At 39.9% G+C, this 15,856-nt stretch overlaps 1 protein-coding gene across 6 annotated transcripts in view; it reads left to right on the top strand.

The window, feature by feature from the left end:
* GTF3C3 (general transcription factor IIIC subunit 3) overlaps nt 1-15,856 on the top strand; it is a 38,969-nt gene that overhangs the window by 5,530 nt on the left and 17,583 nt on the right. The window contains exons 3-18 of one of the 6 annotated variants that reach the window (XR_009728991.1): nt 251-416; nt 1,427-1,574; nt 3,305-3,377; nt 4,349-4,438; nt 5,495-5,598; nt 6,188-6,359; nt 6,801-7,003; nt 7,606-7,707; nt 8,724-8,859; nt 9,487-9,724; nt 10,072-10,262; nt 10,918-11,042; nt 12,222-12,374; nt 13,287-13,413; nt 14,963-15,232; nt 15,321-15,770. Coding sequence is in view for 5 of the 6 variants with exons in the window: in XM_061376961.1 (XP_061232945.1) it covers nt 251-416; nt 1,427-1,574; nt 3,305-3,377; nt 4,349-4,438; nt 5,495-5,598; nt 6,188-6,359; nt 6,801-7,003; nt 7,606-7,707; nt 8,724-8,859; nt 9,487-9,724; nt 10,072-10,262; nt 10,918-11,042; nt 12,222-12,374; nt 13,287-13,409 (2,024 nt within the window). In the remaining variant the exon portion in view is untranslated. The other 5 variants (XM_061376961.1, XM_061376967.1, XM_061376977.1 and 2 more) reach the window with 5 other exon arrangements.

Raw genomic sequence — 15,856 nt, 5'->3', positions numbered from 1 at the left:
AATAAGCATTAGGGCTAATGGATGTAGTCTAATTTTCTTCTGCTTTCTAATTTAGTTTGCTACAGTTTGCTTAAGATTCTGGTACCTGTGTCTGGACTTCGGTACAAGATTAATGAATGCTTAATATAGAATGTCCTTTCTTACAGAGATCATGTGTGTGTCTGTTAACATTCATCTAGTCACAGAAATGAAGGTGAAATCTATTGTTGCCTTTTCCTAAACCAGGCTACCTATATGCTTTTTCTCGTAGCTCTGAAATACGACCCAACCAACGTGCGTTACCTGTGGGAGAGATCAAGCCTGTATGAGCAGCTGGGAGAACATAAGATGGCTATGGATGGCTACAGGCGGATTCTGAATCTCCTGTCTCCCACTGATGGAGAGCGCTTTATGCAGCTGGCTAGAGACATGGCAAAGTAAGTTGGATTTGAAATTACTGTGATTTGATTTTCCAGAGTTTCTCAAAAGCTGGTATTAATAAGTTCTGCAGCTGATTCAAGCTGGGTATGTGGCTGAAATAAAGAAATGCAAGCAATCAATTCACAAGCATGCCCCCCCACCTATGATGGTGTTTCTAAAGCCTGACATGTGCAGGATCAATGCATTGTCTTAGAAGTGTTGCGTTCTCTTAGAGTAAGAGAATTAAAATGCAAATACTGATTACTAAAGAAATGCCAATAGTATGCAATTATATACAAATGCAGTACATTTTTAATCTATATAATATCACTAGAGCCCTGGAAATTTAATGCCAGCAGATCTGAATCATAAAATCATAGAATGAAACAAAGTATTCAATCTGAAATAAAAGCTACCTGCAACAGAATATGTGTCATTTGTGGTTGGTTTCTGGAGCAAAGAGGAATCTGCCTCCTCCCATTTTCTGCATATGAGAGCAGATCAAGTCACAGAAGCTTGTCCGAGACAGAGAGGGCTTGTGGTTAAAGTGTGTAGCTCTCTTACCATAGTTCTTAGTAAGTTAGCTACTTAATATCTCAGCTTTCCTATGCATAACTTTTAGAAAGCTCTTACTAGCCTGTTTCAAAACAGTTTAAATCTTTTGATCTTTGTGGTTGTGAAATGCACCACAACAATGCAAGAATGAGTGTTGTACATTATTGAAGTTTTTTCTGAAACCATGTTAATGTGATACATTATTGATACCTAGATCGAGGTGGGGGCTGTTGTGATCAAAATGTCCTAACATATAGGGGAGGTACAAATGGTGATTGTCTGGAATATATAAAAGATGTAAACAGTTGTAAGGGAAGAATACACCCTTTCTCCCTTTCTTTTTTAACTTAACCTTGCTAATGAAAATGTTTGCTAATAGGCAAAAATAAATGACATACAAAAAACCCTTTTGCTGGTGTTCAAAGTATATATTGTCAGCTCCAATACTAAGTATCTCATACCTCTTTTACAGGAGCTATTATGAAGCCAATGATGTGACTTCTGCTATTGACATAATAGAAGAAGCCTTTAGTAAACACCAGAGCCTTGTCTCCATGGAAGATGTTAACATTGCAGCTGAATTATATATTTCTTCCAAACAGTACGACAAAGCATTGGCGGTATGGAGAGTGAAATGCATTTTTGTATCACGTTCAGCACTTCTTTGTCAGTCAGAAGGACAGTTTATATTCCTGTAGTGCTTACATGTGGTCATGTTTGTATAGTGATAGAGCTGATCGGATACAGACTGCTTCCTATTAGTTCTGTAGTAATTAGCATTGAACTTAACAGCTTGATTTAGTAAGCTGGAGGCTGACAGACTTGCAGTGCTGTACCGGGTTTAAAGTTTTGGGATCCTTTCCTCTACTCCTCTACAGTTGCCTTAGTCACAGCAGCCGGAGAAGACTTAGTACTAGGTCTTTGTGAGTGCTGCAAGCAAAGGGCATTCTCTAGGTTGAAAGTTAAAAGGGTGATACTGAATGGGCTAATGGTTCAAGTACAGACCATCATGCTTTATTTGGCATACTTGTGTTACAAGCAGTAGTTTCTGCATTAAGCATGAATCATACATTCCAGAAAGATAATACATCTTGACTCTAAGGCATCAGGAATTGGAGAAGGTCCTTATCTCTTCCCAGTTTGTTCTAGTGAATATGCCTCACTTTTGAGGCATGTTTCAGAGTTGATTTGGTCTGGCTTTGAGAGGAGAGACTTTAGGATCTGGCCATTGTTATGCTTTTCAGGATAGATTGAAGAGACACTATTAGTTGGGAGTTTCTCCTGGTGAACTGATACTAAATTACCTCTTATTTTCTTTTTCCTCCTTAAGATTTTATTTAGCTCACTCTCTGTCAGTGCAAAGCATCATAAGCGTGCAAACAATTCCTCTGACCCTCCTCTGTATGTCTTCCCATTATAAAAATCAGTCAATTCTATGCACACAGTATTTAGCTGCCACATTTATTAATGTCAGTCATAACAGTCATAGAACTGCTTTTTCTTGATGGTTCTCCTTGGGTCCATTCCTGTGATGGTATTTCTTGTTCCTGGATAGCTGAAAGGGTATTTGAACTGGTAAACCGAGCCCTTAAAAAATAACCATCTCAATGCAATCATCTGGTATGTTCCTCTAAGGGTCATGTACTCTGTGTTTGTCGCTGATGTTCTGGCAATGGTAATGATTTAAGTACTTGCTTTTCAATTCATGAACAAAATACCAAGCTGCACTGGGTCGTAGACCAGTGGTTCTTAATGCATGTGCATTTCCCTCCTTGCAGATCCCCACTGGCAAGTGAATGTCTTGAATTGTCTTTGGTTTCTGTTTTTTAAAGTAGTTCTGTTGAATTCCAACTGGTTTTGTTGAGGTCATGATGTGTATGATGGAGGCTCTTGTAAAATGCCTGTAGATAGCTGTGAATTATATTTAATTTTTGCTTTTAAGTGATACAAACCACATGGTTTCCATGCAGTGTATTATACTAAACTGAGGAATCCTTGGAGCACTTTGGAAAGATGTGTGCAGAGCTCAGCTCTTTAGCTGGTGCTTTGCTTTCTTTTCCATCTTTCATAAGGCATTGAAAGAAGCTATAAAGGTTAAAAACTTTTCTAGTGATGAAAGTAACTGTTGTGTTTGCTAAAGAGGTGCTGATTGGATCATCTAAGTAGTCCAATAATAGCCGACAAAGACATAAGGTGATCAAATGCAGTACTAGTCAACTAACCCCATGTGAAAGGGGGAAAGCTTTTCTTCTGGTAATCATCGTGATGTCTAAAACAGCGGGCATGCGGGTTGGTTACTTCTTATATCCTTTAAGTCTTTAAAATGATCGGCGTTATTCGTCTGTTTTAGGTTATTACAGATTTTGCAGGAATTGCACTTGAAAAGAAAGTAGCAGAAGAAAGTCCAACTGTGGAGAAAAAAGGTAAGTAGCTAACAAGCAGTTAGCATGATCCTGCTGCTCATTTGATATCTTTCTTTCCATTACCTTTTCACCTCCTGGGTATATTTTGATGCATGTTGACAGGCTACTTAGACGATCCAGGTTCAGTGCTTTTAATGAGTTATACGGCGTGACCTCTGCTTTCTATAAGGAGTTATTCTGATGTCCAGTTAGCCCTGCTGAATCATTGAGGATGAGGACTCCTCTCCAGGCAACTGGAGGCTTTTAAAGTTCTAAGCATTCCTCTGAGTGTTCACATTAGACCAGTTATTTCTGCCAGCTAAATAGCTTCTGAAAAAACAAATAGGTACTCTTAAGTGGCATCTATAATTAAGAGTATCAACTTTTGACCTGAGACTAACATTCTTCATAAAGCCTACTTCTGTTATTAAACATCTTGATGTTTTGGTATATACAAATATAGGGTTATTAGCTTGTACTTGAATGAAGTAGGTTGTCTTTGAGAAACCTGCTTTAGGAAAGTCATTGCTCAAGACTGAAAATGTAGAATGATCACAGCATCCTAACTCCATAAGCAGACAACCTGTTCTATGATTAAACTGGTTGCTTATTTCAGCAATCCATTACAAAGCCAACTTGTGTTGGCTTTCTGCTTAAATGGACCAAGTAAAAACACAGTTCATCAATGAACAACTGCCCTGATAGAGACTTTTTACAGATAATGCAGAAGCAAATCTGTGAGTCTAGGAATTACAACATGATGTTGCCAAGTTACCTGGGTGTACAATTTAAAGCAAGAACTTGGCTTCCCGCTTTGTTGCTTTGTAACTTTTTTGACTGCTTCCTGCTGTGCTGGCAAAAAAACCACTCCCCAAAACCAAAACCCAACAAATTCCACTCTTCACAGTAAGCTACCAATCAGTTATGGATTCAAAAACAAGTAACTTTTGGCTTAGCTGGTGCTACTGGGGTAATCTGCTAATCTTTCTCAGAAGATCCAGGGCCAGTGGTAGAAACTGAGGAAAGCCAGGAGGCAGCACCTGAAGAGCAAAGCAATCCAGTTGCTAAACCCGCTGCTGCAGGTAAGTAATTGAAGTTTCTGATTTTGTGCAAGTCCGTGCGCTAATCCTGTGCTCAGGAACCAGTCTGCAACCATATAAATATTGGCAGAGTTTTCCAGCAGCAGAGAAACAGGGCTTAATCCAAAAAGGTTTCTTTTGTACTGTCTTCCTTACTCAGAACTTACTTCTCACCCAGGCAGCCACCAAAGCCAGAAGTGTTCTCCCAGGCTTACCCACTTCCAAAAGCAAACTCTTCTTTTGTAAGAATTTATTAGTAGGTAGATAGCTACGCTCATGCTGGATATTAAGATGTTCAGAGAAGGGTGAATTAATCTGCAGGTTGTGATTTGCAGTAATAGGAGGTGGATGTAGGAAGTAATACAGAAGCCGTATATTGGAAACCCCAGTTTTCTGACGTTACAGCTATCACCTTTTGAATGTCTGGTGTAAGAATTAAGGTGAAAGAGAATTTAAACAGGGGAGTTAAGAGGGCAGCATGGCTGCATATAAAGGAAATGTGATAATGGAGTTTTACTGCATGACCATTAATTTGTTAGCATTGTCATGGGTAATTACTTTGTCTCATGTTTGCATTCTGTCTATGTGTGGTGTAAAGTTCTGTAGTTAACTGTGTTCAGCAATGCATATAGCCAGATCCCTGGTACATGGGACTTGGCTTAATAACAACCTTAACACAGGTAATGTCCTTCTAAAAGCAAGAAGAGGGTATAAGGAATTGCTAAAGGAAATGATTAAAGGAAAGCTTAATGAAGCATGCACATCTTAACAGGGCAAAGGCCCTAGACACGCCTTAACGGGATCTTGCTGTCAAAATCAATGCAGACAGCACTTGATACTTAATATGAAATTATTAGGATCAGAGACAGCAGGAAGAACTTGTTCCATCTATCAGGAAAGTTACAAAAGGGAGAGGCCAGGCCTACAGCAACATTTGCTAGAGTCAATGAGAATGCATTTTCTTTAGAGGAGCTGAACATGGCTTGGAGGGGATGTGGAGCTGGTGAAGTGCTAGTTAAAGCCCGTGGCTTCAGAAAGAAATCCTCTGTCTCCTCATAGGTGTGGAGAAGGTCAGCTGCTGCATTCCTGAGGGCGTACCCATAGACATCACAGTCAAGCTGATGGTGTGCTTAGTTCACTTGAACATACTAGAGCCGCTCAGTGTAAGTAGAAACCAACTCAGAAGTTGGAGGGTATTCTAATAAATTACCAAACAAGTAATTTTTCTTGCCTTTGTATGTCTGATGTTCCTGAGAGGGCTGTGGCAATTCTTCTTGCTTGCCTCCCACTCCAAGAAAGAGACCTAACAAGCCTGTAATAGCAGAAATACTATTTTTGTCCCTATAAATTATGCCTCCAGTGGCATAAAGCACAGTAAATCACAGCCCGTCTGCTGTTACAAGCCCAGGATCACATTGCTTCTTGAACACTAAGGAACACAGCTTTGCTTTAAAACCGCACTACATCTGAAGACTGTTCTGTCATGGAGAGTGCTCCTCACTGATGGGTGCTTTCATGCACTGGATCTGAAATATCTAGAACAGAAAATCATGACTTTTTTAGGAACTCTGAAATTCAGATCTTTATTTTTCACTTTCAAACTCACATTTGAATAGAGGAAGTGTAGTTCAGAATGCAAATACAATAAAAATCATAGCATAAACCCATAAGCTTCCACTAACCATACCTTAAAGAAATGTTCCTGTTGGATATTTGTTCTTAGTGTTCTGTGTGGTTTTGGGTTTTTTTAAGCCTCTTTTGACCACTCTGGTGGAACAAAATCCAGAGGAAATGGGTGACTTGTATTTGGACGTCGCAGAGGCATTTCTGGATGTTGGAGAATACAACTCGGCACTGCCTCTCCTGAGTTCCCTTGTCTGTTCAGAACGATACAACTTGGCTGTTGTCTGGCTTCGGCATGCAGGTGAGGAGAAGCAGGACTGCTGAACATCTGGTATGGAGAGATCATACAATGTTGAACATTTCCAGGGACCTTTATTTAAGGTCACAGGAGTTTTAGATTCACATGTTGAATGGTAATTTATACTTGCAGAGCTGTATTTGGAGTTCATTATGACAGTCCTGTCATGGAGTGTTTCTCGTTCTTTATATAGATTGACATTTACTTCAGCTAAAAGTACTTCATTCTCATGTAAGTAAGAATATGCTGTAAACAGCATTTATTCTGCATTCCATCCTGTATCAACTGATGAGGTCTTAAGTGAAACTGTGGATGCATCAGTATGTATTTCTGAATATTGTCACTTCAGTAATACATGTTTTGGGTGGTTTCAACTGAAAATTGTATTATTTTGCAAGTCTTTTCTGCCATTTAAGTCTGTTGTGTTGTTTATGGTATTTCTAGAGTGCTTGAAGGCTTTGGGACACATGGAGCGTGCTGCAGAGAGCTATGCCAAAGTTGTTGACCTTGCTCCACTGCATCTGGACGCAAGAATCTCACTTTCAACACTTCAGCAGCAGCTGGGCCGACCCGAAAAAGCTCTGGAGGCTCTGGAACCAATGTATGATCCAGATACATTGGCTCAGGATGCTAATGCTGCCCAGCAGGTAGGTGAAGTGTTCTTCCAATTTAGGGTATATTACCCTGTTAAACTATGGCAGGGTCCAAAATGTCAGCTATATAAGGCCAGGGATTGAGAATTGCTATCTATAGCACGGTGAGGCTTCAGAGCACAGCAAATGATTCACTACAGAGTATCAGAATGAGTCCTCATGGCTCGTTTTCTCTGACCATTTCATTGGTATTCCCCTGTCCTACCTGATTACTTCTGTGTGATGTACAAGCTCTTGGGCACTGAGGACCAGTCTTCGTACAATCACTTTGTATTGAGGTGATCAGCAGCTGGTACATATGAGCTACATGTGTTGGTCTCTGTTGACTGTAACTGATGGTGCAGCAAAGGTTCTATATCCCCTGTCTAGCAGCACCTTCACTATAGGTAAGAATTACGGCAAATTCCTCTGAAATCTGAGACTTTGAAACAGTAACTACTGCAGGGTAGTTCAGGGATATCTTACTTGTTGCTGCTGCAAAGATTCTTACAGCCTTCCATAAGCTTTTTACAATCCTATTAATACTATATTGAGTAAACAGTTTTATAAACTCACTTTCTGTGCAGTATTAATGAATGATGTTCAATATTATCTAGGAATTAAAGCTACTCCTCCATCGTTCGACGCTGTTGTATTCCCAAGGCAAAATTTATGGTTATGTAGACACTTTACTTACAATGCTGGCAATGCTGCTGAAGGTGAGCCCTTTTTTGCATGTTAAGAACTGCTGTGAGTTGACAAGCAACAACCAAACTCAGAAGGAAAGCTAGTGGGTTTTATACACAAATGGTTCCATAATTTTGTTAGATAATAAATCATAGACTGGTTTGGTTTGGAAGGGACAGTAAATCTCTAGTTCCAGCCCTGGGCAGGGACACCTTCCACTAGATTAGGTTGTTCAAACTGGCCTTGAACACTGCCAGGGATGGGGCAGCCACAACTTATCTTGCAGGGAGTGTGTAATACTGGTGTTCCTGCCTGTAGTGGTCAGAAGAGAGGATTTCTGTGTGTAATTCTTAATACAGTGACTTCAATTCCCTGTTCCTCAGTGGACGTAGAACACAGTGAATACTAAAGCTGCTTCTTACCTTTTTAGCAGTCTACGCACCACTTTCCTGAAGTGTTGATACTGGCTTCTATTTCTAGTTTTCTTTTGAATTTCTTAATTATTTAATATGTATTTTCTTGTGATAAACAAATTTGTCTGTGGTCATTTTAGCCATTAAATAGAGTGGTGGCAGTTTTGTGTTTATTGGGGTTTGTTTATCAACAGGTAGGGAAGGGAATATTTCGCCCTCAGTTTTATCTGTTTGGGCAGAGCCATTACTGTTGTATTACACTGGTTGAGTAACTGACTATGCATGTCACGTGTTGCTGACAGTGATACAGAAAGGCATTGTTCTTGTTATGTTTCTATGCAGATAGTTTGATTTGAATCTATACAGGGATGTTCCAATCCCAGGAGAAGTCTTTTAAGTCATTTAAAGAGTTAGTGTCTTTCTTTTGCATAGTCCAGTTTGCACTGGAGCATGAGACAATGCAGAGATAATACTCCTCTTGGGAATGTTCTCTCATGATATTGCTCTACTGTGGGATTTCTAAGTTGCAGGCTGTTTTGGCCTGCAACATGAGCAGGATGGATTGGCCATAAAGCTGCCTTTGTCATAGGAAGTATTACTGTAATCTGAAATGCTGCCCTTAAATTTGTTTCTAGGTAGCAATGAGCAGAGCTCAGGTGTGTTTGATATCTAGTTCCAAGTCTGGAGAGAGACACCTCTATCTTATTAAGGTGCCAAGAGATAAAATTTCTGACAATGATGACCAAGAGACAGCAAATTGCGATGCAAAAGGTAATAAATGTTTATTAAAAACAAAAAGGTGAACTCTTTAGTCCTGAAAACTGAAACAGACACTGCTGTTTTGGGTGCTAAATCCACACAGTTCATGTTGATGTTGCTTTATTTCTAGGGCAAAGAGGGTATCAAAAATGAAGATAATACAATTTAAGGGAACAGTCTCTATTCAGAGAATAGTGAGATTTCAGACTCAGTTTGAGAAGGACCTCTAGAGGTTTTATGGTCCAATATTCTCCTCAGTGCAAGTACACACACAAATCTAGAACACAAAAGAAACACAGGTTTTCAGTGTGGTGTGGGGTTTTTTAGCTGTCCCAGGCTCAGTTGAGCCAGACTACGTATTCTTAAGCACTGTTTGGTAGATTAGAAGAGTAACTTCAATGCATTCATGTAGTATGTTTGCAGCTTGAACTCTGTGTGTTTCTTGTTATTTGTTCCCAAGTTTTGAGTGCTTTTTTGCTGGCACTTTACAGACTGCATTTAAACTGAGAAAAGTAAGCATTATTTTACCTGTTAATGCTGAAATGGTTTTGAAAAGATCAGTTTGACACATTCACCTTTTCCTAAGAGTTTAGCACTCCTGGTTTCATTTTCCTAACTTCCTGACTTGGATATTTTTAGCAATCTTAGCTGTTCTCACGAGTGTTCTGACAAAAGATGACTGGTGGAACCTCCTCCTGAAGGCTATATACGCCTTGTGTGACCTCTCCCGGTACAAGGAGGCAGAGCTTCTAGTGGATTCCTCCCTGGAATATTACTCATTTTATGATGATAGGCAAAAGCGCAAGGAGCTGGAATACTTTGGGCTCTCTGCTGCAATACTGGACAAGAATTTCAGAAAAGCATACAACTATATCAGGTGGGTACTGAGAAGGTAGATCGAACTCTTCTGGAATTGCTTCCACTGAGGCTGTAGTCATACTGCTAAAGGAGGCTGGCTGATGCTTTTCAGCTTGTGCTAAAACAGATAAGGTTATTGAAACTAAAGGAGCTGATTGATAGCTTCTGATTCCAAAACATGCATCATGCAGCAGGGTGGTTGATTTGGACAGAACCATTGCTTCTGTCTCTGCCAACTTTGCCTCACTCAGTGACTTGCTCTTTGAGTGTCTCTGTTATCTTCCCTGAATTGTTGAAGTTTTTATTGCAGATACAGCATTTACTATGTAGTATCTACAAATTTCTTGTATACTTTTCATTCTCTAGAATCATGGTGATGGAAAATGTCAATAAACCTCAGCTGTGGAACATCTTCAATCAGGTTACTATGCAGTCTCAGGATGTCCGGCACCATCGCTTTTGTCTCCGCCTGATGCTGAAAAACCCTGATAACCATGCACTGTGTGTCCTGAATGGGCATAATGCGTTTGTGTCTGGCAGTTTCAAGCATGCTCTTGGTAATAGCATTTATGTTCTAATATTAACAAATATAGCAAGTAAATGTGCTTTTTTCTGAGAAAGATTTATTAAAGCCCTTTTTTTTCATATGCCAGAAAATTACAGGTGGCTTCACACTGTTAGTCTGGTGCTTTAATATGTTGTACACAAAGCATCACTAAGAGTTTTGATAATAAAAATGAAGCTGGCATGTTTCAGTTTCAGCACACGTTGTGAATGTAACTAACTTGCAAAGATAACTGAAGTCTAATGATAATGATGAAGGGCAGAAACAGACCAATTTGAAGAGCAAATAAAGTTGGTTAGACATTTAAGCAGGTCTTTGAAGTAAACCTACTGCTTGCAATCAAGCCCTTCACACACTTAAGATGTGTGGCTTCCAGGATATAAACCCTAGCAAGGACTATGTTTGCTTTCTGTGTTCGCCTGTCTTGTGCTTACTTTTACATCACAGTCAGCATTCTTCCTTCAGAATCGGAGTGCTGAAAATACAGAATTTTCTTTCATGTTTTTTCCTGTGTACTTTGCTGTAGGTATATTAAACAATCTCTCCTCTTAGTTCACACTTCTCATGTGAAGATTTCCTTTCTTGCTTTTGAATTCCTCAGGAATAATTTTCACAACAAACATCTTGATTCAGTTTTGTGCTTTTAGGACAGTATGTGCAAGCCTTTCGTACAAACCCAGATGAACCTCTGTACAGTCTTTGTATTGGGTTGACTTTCATCCACATGGCTTCTCAGAAGTATGTGTTGAAAAGGCATGCTCTTCTGGTACAGGTGAGTTACTGTGATGGCTTTTACCTGCAGTGTTTCCTGTCCTTGTATCTTGCAGACAGTTATGGCTACAATATGCTCTGTTTAAATAACTTTTCCTAATTAAAATGGTATCAAAAGAGGGAAGTGGCAAAACATGAACACAGATAGGAACATGCTTTTGAACTGTGTATCTGAGTCTCCTCTCCTTTTAGCCAAATGTAGCTTCTTCTGCTGTGCATATACAGTGATTACCCACACAGATGTTAGCAGCTGCCAGCTGTTTGTGAAAATATTACTGATTTCAGCATTGATGGATGTAGTCTGGATTTTCTTCCAAATTATTCTTGCCCTGCCTTGCTCTGAAGAAGTGCTGTAGAAGAGAACCCATGCCATGTGCCCTTCATAGACATGTCTCATGAACTGCATGGTTGGAGCAAACTTTAGAGACTTATAAAGTGGGGCTCCCCTCCCTCCTCCCTTTCTCTTCCCCCTGTTAGGTGCCTCTCACAGCTCTGTTTGTGAAGATGTTGTGAACTCCAGTTTAGGCTGCCCTCAGTTTTTCAGCTCCCTTCTTCACGTTTTCCTTTAATCTGTCAGATCCAGTTACAAATCACTGGCTGATTACTCCCAGACTTTAAAAGTAATTCCCTCTCCTCTCCACCAGGTATTTTCATTAACTTGAAATGCTTTTTATTTCCTGTGGCCACTGAGCTGGGAGTCAGCAGAATAGAGTGAGGATTCTGAGCTCTCAAGACTTCTGAAACTGCTGAAAAACTGTACCTTGCACTGATTTTGACAAAAGCTGCAGGTCCTCAGCTCCTCTAAACCAAAACCCATTACGTTTTTAAGGTGGTTGGCTCTTCTGAACATGAACTAGTCTTACCAGCGTGTACACTGCACAAACACATACATATGCACATACATTTAGCAGACTAGTGCCATAAGTCACTTTACTCATTATCTGTGTGCTCAGTTTCTTAAAGAGATCTCCCCATTGTTACCAAAGGCAGTGAGACTGACAGAGCACAGGGTTTATAGTCTCAGAAATTCAATGCAACTTATTTATTACCATCAACTTGCCTGTGGTTTTGTGGGGGAGCATAGATCAGAAGTTTAAGTTGATAAACACCTCTTCTCCAGCATTCTTTGCTGCCATCTTCTTAAAGAGAACACTCGCAAATGTGCGTAATATGTGTACAGGGATTTTCCTTCCTTCACCGGTACTTGGACCTGCGTGGACCATGTCAAGAGTCATTCTACAACCTTGGCCGTGGCCTTCACCAGCTGGGATTGTTGCACCTGGCAATCCACTATTACCAGAAAGCACTTGAACTTCCTCCGCTCACCTTAGAGGTACCGTTTCTTTGTGAGTTAGGTACAGAGAATAAAGTCAGGTCAATGTTAGTAATATATCAGCCATAGTTAAAATAGGTACATAAGATCAGTGTCATTGAGTTTCCTTTAATTTGTGTTGTTATTCCTTGTCATTGGACACCCAAACCTTATTGTCACCTGGTAGTATATTTAAGCATGTGTTAATTTCACAGGTTTATGAATTTTGAAGACTTTACTCATAGGCTGAGTGAAGTAGCAGCAAAAAGAGTCACTACACAACTTCACCTGAATAAGTAGCTGAACTTTATATATATATATATATATATTACGTGCAATGAATTATATATGGAAGTTGTGTCTAGTCATCCATGCTATAAAAAAGCATGCTGGAGCAATATGACCCATTATTAAGATTGCCTGAATGCCTGTGAGCCATGGTTTTACTCTGATTTGTATTACATCCTAATTGATGTGTCATACCTTTACAAGTCTGGTCTGAGAGGAAGTTTTGCTTTGGCATGGGAAGGTAGTAAAATTGCAAGTGTCTTTAGAAGACAGGAAGGGTTGGTAAAGTGAGGAACCTGGGTGTTAAGAGTTCAAAGCAGCATTTTGTGATGGTGTGAAAGATAGATATAGGCAGTATTCACATTCTGATTGAAGAAACAACTACTTTGCATGCAAAGACAAATTAAGACAGTACTTTCCTGGTTTGTGAGCTGGCTTTCTAATTTACAGCTGATCTGAGTATGTAATTGTGTAACTCTGTGATGTGGCAACTCCTTAAAGAGGGAGGGCATGAGTAATACTACTACTTTAGTTTCTGTGCAGCTGAAAGCCTATATAAACCATGAAGACATGATTTGATTCCACTGTCATTGCTACTCATGTTTCAAATTTTATACTAACTTTTTTCCGTCATTATTTTTACAGGGAATAGAGACTGATCAGACAGACTTGAGAAGAGATGCTGCCTTTAACTTGTCACTTATTTATCAGAGCAGTGGAAACATCAGAATGGCTCGGAAGCTGATGTATACCTATGCAGTTGTATGATGAGGTTTGTGGCAGGTGGAACTGATACTCTCTGTATTAACTTTTGCAGTATGCAGTGCTGGGGAAATAGATTTGTGTACAGCTTTTTCTGTAGGTGGTCAGACAGGGCTTGTGCTCTACATGGCTTAATGGACTACTCCTACTTCCAATATTTGAACTGTATCACAAATGAATGGAAACTGACATGCGCAGGTCTGGCTGTTATTAGCTGTTCTCCTTTGATGCACTGCTTTGTAATCTCAGTCTTGTATATAGAATCAAACTGAAGTCCAGGGCAGCTTGTTGTTTTGGGGTTTTTTTTAAGGGAAGATTTATGATGTGCAATATTACAACTTCTTACCAGTGAGGTGGTTCAAGAAGCCCGGTTCACTGGTGATTAGGTTTGCTTTCTTAATGTGCAGTATTAAAGTACTTTAATACAGAAGCAGTGGGCTCATACTAATCCCCAGAGGTTGGAGAGCTCGCTATTTCAAGTACTCAGAATTTCCTAGGAGTTCATATTCCCAGCAGCTCTCCTATTTGAAGGACCTTGATTTCTATTTACTGAAATCAGTGTGACCTCTGTTGTTGTTCTGAACTTGTTAATAAAAATTCTGAGGATAATAATAATGTTTACTCATTCTCAGCAAAGACAGATCCTACTGAACAGAGCAAAAATTAATAATATCACAGCTTCTTATTTCACATACACTGCGAATGGTCTGGGGTTTTAATTAGTTCTGACAGTTCAGGAAAATATGATGGTGGAAGCATACTGCTTCCAATACAGCAAATTATGCTTTACCATAAATAAAAAGAGTATGTAGTTACATATATAGTTATATGTATGGATATATGTTATGTGCTACAGCAAAATATGGCTGAGTAGTTTGCTGAACAGAAAACAAGCTGTGCTGTTGCCTCCCAAGGCAACAAGTAGTTAGTTACAGGACCAGAGCTAACTGCTGTTTGCTTTCAGCCCACTTGTATTTAATGAAACCCAGTCAATATGGACTGGAAAATTCATACTGCAAGCAAACAGTGTTGTGAAAGGATGTGCTACACAATTTTGAGCATGTAGAAGGAAGAGAGAGATACAACTTGCCTCAATGCCAGTTATCTAACTCTTCCTCAAATGCTTGTGCAAAAAAACCCCCCACATCTATATATGAAGATAGAACTTAGATTTTGTTTTTTTACCTTAGCTGTATCCAACTTGCATTTATGGCTGTGAGATGAACAATCTTTGACTTAGATTTCACCGCTGATACCAGCACTGCCAAGTGTAGAAAGCTGTTTGCCATCCACATTTGCTGAAGGCCACAGCATGACAGGAAGATGAAGAACAAGCAACCTTCTTGCTCCTTAGAAAACTCATTTTTAAATACTGCAAATATTGCTGTAACTAAGAGAGGCTGAGCAGCTACAAGCCTGGGGAAAGGCTAGCAATGTAGAACTCAGTTACTGATCCTGCAGGGGACAGAAGTGTTAGATTATACTACAGCTTTGTTGAAATTACTATGTTTAAAGAAAATAACAAGTTCTTGTCAATTGTGTACTTCTGATGTTTCCAGGGGGTGAGCTGCCACTCATCAGGGTATGCTTCACAGCACAGAACAGGCTCTGAGCAAACTAGATTCCTTTCAAGTGAAAGCAATTTACAGGATGGCTTCCAGAAGTGCTCCAGTTGCTAGTGACCATTCAGTCAGCAGGATTACACCAGAGCAAATCCAAAGGAAAACCTAGTCCATAACACATCCTGGACATCTGGACCAGCTCTTTTATTCTGCATGTGATCCACAGAGCTGCATTGCTTGCTAAAGCAGACATAGCCAAAACTTAAGGTCGTGCTAAAGTTTAAAGGTACTGGGATACAGTAATCCTTCACAACTACACCCTATCTTACTGCTTTCCACCCTAAATCCCAAACAGGCCTAAAAGAAGCAACAGGAGGTATTTAACCTGGAATAGGCTGTCACTATGCAAATGTAAGTCCCCAGTTTATAGCACATCAGTAATCAGAGTAACTACAGATGCATGGCCCTAGAGAGAGCAGAGGATTCTGGAACAAGGAAGGGGTGAAAAAACATCCCTTTAGCTACTCCATATATTGGTAAAAACTCCCACAGAAGGAAAACAGAGGTGGTTGGTGCTCTTGCCCTGCCAACATACAGTTCATACAAACACAGCTGCCATGTGCTTTGTCCTTTCTGGAAGGCGAAGGGCACACTCATTTGCCCCTTGTTAGGCAACCTACTTAATCATTCAGTGTAAACATGAATAGGCCTGCTTTTAAGCACCACAATTTAGTGAGGCTCACGTGTGCATTAGCTTCAATAGTGTGCTCAGCCACCCCTCGTTTCTTAGAACAGCCATTTGCTTCACAAAGAGATTCACATCACAGTGAATTAGAGTCCTATTGCATACGTTACAGTTTAGGACCGAATTTCTGGAGGAGTAGAAAGAGC

The sequence above is a fragment of the Neopsephotus bourkii genome, unplaced genomic scaffold (genome assembly GCF_033783945.1).
Source record: "Neopsephotus bourkii isolate Nb327-2 ecotype Australia unplaced genomic scaffold, CSIRO-AGI_Nbou_v1 NB_196, whole genome shotgun sequence".
Taxonomy (NCBI): Eukaryota; Metazoa; Chordata; class Aves; order Psittaciformes; family Psittacidae; genus Neopsephotus; species Neopsephotus bourkii.
This window is presented reverse-complemented; position numbering and strand designations above follow the sequence as displayed.